The 7,392-nt window shown below is 41.7% G+C and overlaps 1 protein-coding gene across 4 annotated transcripts in view; it reads left to right on the top strand.

Annotated features, from left to right (window-relative positions):
- Positions 1-367: 367 nt before the first annotated feature.
- The window catches only part of USP47 (ubiquitin specific peptidase 47), a 103,899-nt gene continuing 96,874 nt past the window's right edge, over positions 368-7,392 (top strand). For 2 of the 4 annotated variants that reach the window (XM_060263030.1, XM_060263029.1), the window contains exon 1: positions 527-675. In XM_060263030.1, the coding sequence (XP_060119013.1) occupies positions 637-675 (39 nt within the window). In that variant the 5' untranslated portion in view covers positions 527-636. Of the gene's footprint in view, positions 676-7,392 lie in introns of all 4 variants that reach the window. The other 2 variants (XM_060263031.1, XM_060263032.1) reach the window with 2 other exon arrangements.

Here is a 7,392-nt window from a genome sequence, read left to right as displayed (position 1 = left end):
CAAGTAAACAAGCATAGGTTTGCACCTTCAAAGAAGGGAAACACCATGCAACGTTGCTTAACAAGAGCAGATCGACTGAAAACGAAAGTGCCTGGGACTTTGAGAGAGGGCGACTGATGATTTTCTTAGAAAGGACAATTTGTCTTTATTATCATTCCTCCTACTCCAAGAGAGAAAGACATTCTGTGCAGCCGGTAGGGTGCGGTTTGTGGACAGAAAGGGTTCCCGAACTAGAAGCTTACAGTCCCCGCAGAGCCGCGGACCGGAGCTTGAGCCCTACGCTGCGACTTTTCCCAGGTCCTCTTCAGCAAGGGGAGGGGAGGGATCCTCGAGTCTGCAGAAAGGACTCGAGTCTGGCTGGCGGAGTCTCGCGAGAGCCTTGTTGTCGGCCATTTTGCCATAGATTGGCGCTGGCGAAGGGAGGGAGCTGAGGAGCTGATCCTTCCCTTCCTGAGCGGAGGGGGAAGCAGTCCGGGAGAGAGAGGCACGCACGCAGCAAGAGCAAGGAGGCGGGGGAAGGAACGGAGAAGATAATGATGAGCCGCCTGCGCCGCCTGCCCTCCTCTGGAGGCTCCTCTTGCTGACGACGACTCCTCGCTAGAGCCTGCCGTGGGCCCTAGGCTGCCGCCGCTGGCTATGGTGCCCAGCGAGGAGAACCAGCTGGTCCCCAAAGAGGTGAGTAAGGAGGCCGGGCCTAGCGCCTCAGACGCGGACGAGGAGGCTGCGAGATGAGGGCCCGGGGCGCTGGGTGGGTGAAAGGAGGAGGCCTGGCTTTGCCTGGCGCCGTGGAGGCTAACGTGATGTTGAGTTGCGTGCCTGTCGATCGCGCGTGTGGATGTGCACTGACAGAGGGAGGGAGTCGGGGCTGGCGGAGGGGCCTTGGGAAGAGAGGACTATCAAAACTGCTTGACGGGACGTCGCGGGAAAGCGGGAGGAAGGCGGTCGTTGTGAAAAGCCAGTGGAGAAGAAACGTCAAAGGAAGACTTTTTCCTCCTGCGGAAAAGCCTTTTCTACCTGACCATGATGACGCTTAAAACTTTTCCGGCGAATTACAGTGAATTTAAAAAAAATTAATCTTGCGTTGATGTAAATAAATTGGGGTACAAGGTTCACTTGAGGCCGTAAAGATGCAGTCGTAAAGCATTTTACTAGGGAATAAAACGTACTGAATTTAAAGGGGCTTTTTTTTAGTAAATGTGTTTGAGGGTGGGTTGTAGTCACTAATTCTGTGTAGGTATACTCAGAAGTTCCTACAAACATCTTTAAAGGGGGATTGGACAGATTCACGGAGGACAGGCCTATTAGTGGCTACTAGCCATGCTGACTGAGGGGAACGTCCATGTTCAGAGGCAGTAAACCTCTGAATCCCAGAGTCAGGAGGCAACATCAAGGGCAGGCCTTGGTCTCTATGCCCTGTCATTGGCCCTCCAGACGAACTGTTTGGCTACTGTGGGGGACAGGATACTGAACGGGATGGGCCTCTGATCTGATTCAGGAAGGCTCTTACATTCTTAAGTAAGTCCTGTTATGTTTACTGGGTTATGTTTACTGATCATGTATGTGTAAACAGGAATCTTGTGGCACTTAGTACACTAACATGTTTAATTGTTAAGGTGTCACAAGACTTTTTTGTATTTATGCTGCAACCAACAACATGATTGTTCCTCTGGATTTTTAGTGTAGGTTTGGGAAATACTTGAGCCTTGCTGTATTAAAAGATTTGCATGGTAGGTATGGGGTGAAAAGTTACAAGTTATACTGAAGTGATGGGTTGTTTCTTAGTTAGGAGCTGTGTTTAAATAAGTAGACAATATAGTCTCTGTCTAAGTTGGTGATTCTCCCCCCCCCCCCCAAAAAAATGTTCTATGTTTAAAGGAACATTTTCCACATCAGTTTACCCATCTTGGAAACCTGTGTGTTGCAGAAATTTGAGGTACTCTAGGAGTTCATGTGGTGCTGTGTTTGAGCCTACCAGGTCTCACCTGTGAACTGAGAGTTCATCATAAAATATACCTGTGTGTTGTATGGGAAGATAATGATAGGCAGAATTGTCTTTCAGGTGCCGTTTTCTTGCTGCTGTTATGTTCTAATTGAGAAAGCACTTATACCTTTCCAAGGGACCCCAGAGTTTCTCTAGATAGTATGAGAACCATTGGCTTTCAAAATAATGACTTTTTTGGACTCTTAAGAAATTTGAATGTTCTGAAATGAGCTGCTGGAATTGCTAGAAGAAAAGTTTATGAAAGCTAGGAACAGGTTGGCAGTGTTTTTCTTTGTAAAATTTTGCAATTAAAGGAAAGGTGTGTTTGTATGATATATCTGAATAAAGTTTCTGAAAATCTCCCTTTGTGTTGACTGCTTCCTATTTTATAATATAGCCTGCCATTCTGCAAGTTGTCATTATGTCTTAATCTGTAATGTATAGAGATGTAAAATTACCAGAAATTTTGAAAACATGTGCAAAATATTTTCCCCAGGGAAAAACCCCAGACATTTTTTGAAAAATTGAAAAAATGCTGTATTAGTACATTAGTACTGATTGAAAGTCACTTTCATTGCTATGGTCCCTCCTCCCTTAAATCCCTGAAGGATTTTTTAATGTCTTTAGGACACTTCCTGAAATGTCTTTCCAAATGCCATTGTAGAGGCATTTGGAAAAGCATATTTCATTTAACAGTATTTGCAAATTGTGCTTTTAAAAAATAATTGTATCCTCAGTATTTTCTGTTTTTGAATTGTATTCTAGCATTTGCTTATCCGTGGTGTATAGGAATTGCAATGATTTCATGATCAGGGGTGTCAAACTTACAGCCTTCAGGCCACAATCGGCCCACCCAGGGCGTTGGGGAGGGACGGTGGCTCAGTGGTACAGCATCTGCTTGGGAAGCAGAAGGTCCCAGGTTCAGTCCCCGGCATCTCCAAAAAAGGGTCCAGGCAAATAGGTGTGAAAAACCTCAGCTTGAGACCCTGGAGAGCCGCTGCCAGTCTGCGAAGACAATACTGACTTTGATGGACCCAGGGTCTGATTCAGTATAAGGCAGCTTCATATCTTCATAATCAGGCCCACAGCTCCCCCTCCCCTTCCTGTCCTCACCATTTGAAGCTCCTAGGATGCTAAAGTTCCCAGCTCCTTTTGCCTTGTTTTGGTCTGTTTCAGCAAGAAGCTCTTCTGGGTTTGTAAAACTGTAAAGAAAATGTGAAATGGATTTTTCATTAAGGTCTCTGTGCTCAGATAGACTACTCTTGGAGAAGTCTATCTGAGCCCAGAGACCTTCGTGGAAAATTAAGCTTTTAGGGGGGAGAAGCTTGCAATACCCAGCCATTTCATGTTTTCCTAGGCTCAGAGCATTTAAAATGTTTAGTTTTTATTTTTAGTTTCTGCTGTGATCCTTGTGCTTTTTCTTGATGTTTTATTTCTAAAATTGTGCTGCCAAATTCCACTATTCCTCTACCTTTCCATTTAGGAACTATCTGGGGGGCCTGATTTGGCCCCTGGGCCACACATTTGACACCCCTGCTCTAACCCAGGGGTTCCCAGCATTACCTCTGAATAATGAAAATATCTCAAACTATTCCCCTGTCCTCCAGCACATTAGCAAGAAGCAGAACATGGATGGAAGAGCATCAGAAATTAAATGCTGTTAGCTAAGCAGCACAGAAAAAAATGTGATGAAATAAATTATTTTTAAAAGCTTTTGTGATCTTTTTGTGGATCTTTTAGAGGACGCACAAGCTACCAGTAGTTCCCAACCTATCTATTGGAGACTTTGCTTTGATTCTAACTGAACTTCTTCCTGATTTCTAATAATGTCATTGCTGCTTCAAAAGTTCCATTTAATTGAATATTAGAATGTTAAGAAATAAATTTATCTTTCACCACTAAATGGTGTAAAGTTGAGAGTCAGTGTGGTATAGTGATTTGGACTAGAAATTGGGAGGCCTGGGTTCAAATCTCAGTTCTGCCATAGAAGATTCCTGGGTGACCTTGGGTCAGTCATATTCTCTCAACCTGAACTATGCCACTGGGTTGTTGTAAGAATAAAACGGAAGAGGAGAATGGTATAAGGCCGTTTGGGTGATAAGTGGGATATAATTGAAATAAACAAGTTAACATAAACAAGCAGTGACAACAACGTTACATGTCTATGGCATACAGCAAAACATTCTGATTTGAAATTATAAATAAACTTTGGATTTCTGATGATCACTGTGTGACACTACAGTAAAATCATTGCTGATAATATTAGGCATCACAATGAAATTTGTAGATGTGATCTACCATTTGGGATTTTTGAGTCCTTTATAAGCAGGATAATTTAGTTATGTGTTATCCAAATAATATTATGTAAATACTTGAGTTCTGTTGCACAAATTTTTTTGTTGCATTTATATTTTTATGTACAGTCATTGGTATTGCAGTCAGAATCCTCCTGAAAGCAACCTAAAACAACTTCTAACACCTAGAAGTGCTTTTATTTAATAGTTCAATTGCAATTATTCCTTGTGTAGTAGTTCAGAATATGTGTAAAACACTGAGCAGTTACTTCTCCATATAGAATCATAGAGTTAGGAGGGATCTTCAGGATCATCTAGTCCAACCCCCTGCACAATGCAGGAAATTCACAAATACCACCCCACTCCCCCAGTTACACCAGTTCCCCACCTGGAAGATGGGAAAAATCTTTTAGGATCTCTGGACAAACTGGCCTGGAGAAAAATTGCTGCCTGACCCCAAAGTGTGAATGGCATTCCCTGGGCATATAAGCAAGGGATCAAGAACTAAGCCCTGATGCAACCTTTCCTGTCCTCCTCATTATCTGCCTAAGTTCATAGAATTAGCATTTCTGCCAGGCAGCCATCTAGCCTCTGTTTAAAAACTTCCAAATGAGAGCTTGCCACCTCCCAAGGAAGCCTGTTCTACTGAGGAACCACTCAGTCAAGAAGTTCTTCCTAATGTTTAGTTGAAAATTCTTCTGATTTAATTTCAACCCACTGGTTCTGGGGCAATAGAAAATTCTTCTGATTTAATTTCAACCCACTGGTTCTGGGGCAACAGAAAACAAGTTCACACCATCCTCTATATGATGGACCTTTGAGTACTTGAATATGATTGTCTCCTTTCCAGGCTAAACATACCCAGCTTTTTCAGCCTTTCTTTGTAGGACTTGGTCTCGAGACAACTCACCATCTTCGTTGCCCTCCTCCAGCTTGTCTGTATCCTTCTTAAATTGTGGTGCCCTAAACTGGGTGAGGTCTTACCAGAGCAAAGCGATACCATGTGATCTGGGCCTCATACTTCTGTTGATACAGCCCAGAATTGCATTTGCCTTTTTAGCTTTCTATAAAGACTTGGGAAATAAAAAAGACTCATTTATGAAATGGAAGGAGGGCCTGATAACCAAGGATGAATATAAACAAATAACCAGTATTTGTAGAAAGAGAGTTAGAAAAGCTAAAGCTCAGTATCAGCTTAGGTTAGCAAGAGATGCTAAAAACATAAAAGGGTTCTTTTCTTATGTTCAAAGTAAGAAAAAGCAAAGACATGATGGGCCCATTTCAAGTACAGGAAGATGAAATTGTAAAGGCTGATGAAAAGAGGACAGAACTGTTCAGTTCCTACTTTTACCTGGTCTTCTCTTGTGAGGGAAACTGTGCTCAGCATGGTGAAAACAGAACACATGATGAAGGGAGTTGCAACCTATTGGCATAGGGGTAGTACATAAACACCTAGTTTCTCTGAATGAAACTAAGTCCTTGAGGCCAGATGAATTGCATCCAAGGGTACTAAAAGAACCTGCAGATGTAATTTCTGAGCCCCTGGCCATTATTTTTGAGAATTCTTGGAGAACAGGTGAGGTGCTAGAAGACTGGAGGTGGGCAAATGTCCCCATTCTTCCAAGAAGGGGGGAAAAGAGGATCCAGGTAACAACCAGCTTGCCAGCTTGACAACTATACCTGGAAAAAAATTTAGAACAAATCATCAGTCAGTCTTTGAGTATTTAGAAAGGACAGCTGTGATCACTAAGAGCCAGCATGGGTTTGTCAAGAACAAGTCATGTCAGACTAATCTTATCTCATTTTTTGAGAAAGTTACTACCTTGCTGGATTAGGAGAATGCTGTCAATATAGTTTATCTTGATTTCAGTAAGGCTTTTAATAAGGTTCCACATAATATTCTTTTTGACAAGGTGGTAAAATGTGGTGGAGTGCCTCAAGAATCTGTCCTGGGACCTGGATCTGCCTGGGACCTGTTTTGTGTAATATCTTTATAAACAATTTGGATGAAGGAATGCGGGGATACTTATTAATTCTGCAGATAATATTAAATTGGGAGGTGTAGCAAATATGACAGAAAGAGTCAGGATACAGGATGAGAACATAAGAACGAACGCTTTTTTGTTTTTAGCATCTCTTGCTAACCTAAGCTGATACTGAGCTTTAGCTTTTCCAGCTTTCTACAAATACTGGTTATTTGTTTATATTCATTCTTGGTTATCAGGCCCTCCTTCCATTTCAATAAATGAGTCTTTTTTATTTCTCAGGTCTTTAGAAAGCTATTTATGGAGCCACCTTGACTTTTTTAGATTCTTCCAATTTTTTCCTTCTCACAGGAATTGTTTGTTGTTGTGCTTTCAATATTTTACTTTTAAGAAACTCCCAGCCGTCTTAAACTCCCTTATCCTTAAGTATTTCCAGTACTCATACTTGGTCCCTGAAGTCTCTAAAAGTACCTAAACTGAAACAAAGTCTGTAAAAGTTCTTTTTAAAAAAATCCTGAGTCCCTAAAGTCCATTAACATGGGTATATGAATTTTTAAAAATAATTTATGTAAATTTTTATCATCAGTTTAATTTTTAGGCAGGTTGCAGCAATTCCAGCCCTATGGCTTTAAAAATTGTTAAGCTTCAGCATTCTGTCCTGAGCATGACATTAAACTGCCTGTTCAGGGCCCTTTCCCCTTGTTAAGTAGGTGGTTGGGTTTGGGGGGGTTTTGCGCTCTTGAGTCTTTCCTCTTTGGTTGGCATTTCTTCCATTTTCTTTTGGTGGCTGTCCTTTTTCCCCTTTCCTGTAGGGTCTTCTTTGGCCACTTCTTATGTTTTGTCCATCCTGGGACTGTTAGGTTACTGAAGGGCCAAGAGTTCTGTCTATAAATATGTTTAATATTTTTGAGGGATATCAATCTGTTTTTGTTATTATTTATTTATTAGATTAAATTTATGGATCAACCAATCCCTGCTACTGCAGGGCTTTGGACGGTGAACATCATTTAATAAAGACATCAAGACCATAAAATAATATAAATAAACAATAGTAATACAATAAATCCAAAAGGCCAGATGCCGAATTTTTACAATTTCATATTCTGCGGCCACTGTGTGGGAGGTGGGGGTG

Source organism: Heteronotia binoei, chromosome 21 (genome assembly GCF_032191835.1).
Source record: "Heteronotia binoei isolate CCM8104 ecotype False Entrance Well chromosome 21, APGP_CSIRO_Hbin_v1, whole genome shotgun sequence".
Taxonomy (NCBI): Eukaryota; Metazoa; Chordata; class Lepidosauria; order Squamata; family Gekkonidae; genus Heteronotia; species Heteronotia binoei.
Note: the sequence above shows the minus strand (reverse complement) of the source record. Positions and strands in the feature narration are given on the sequence as shown.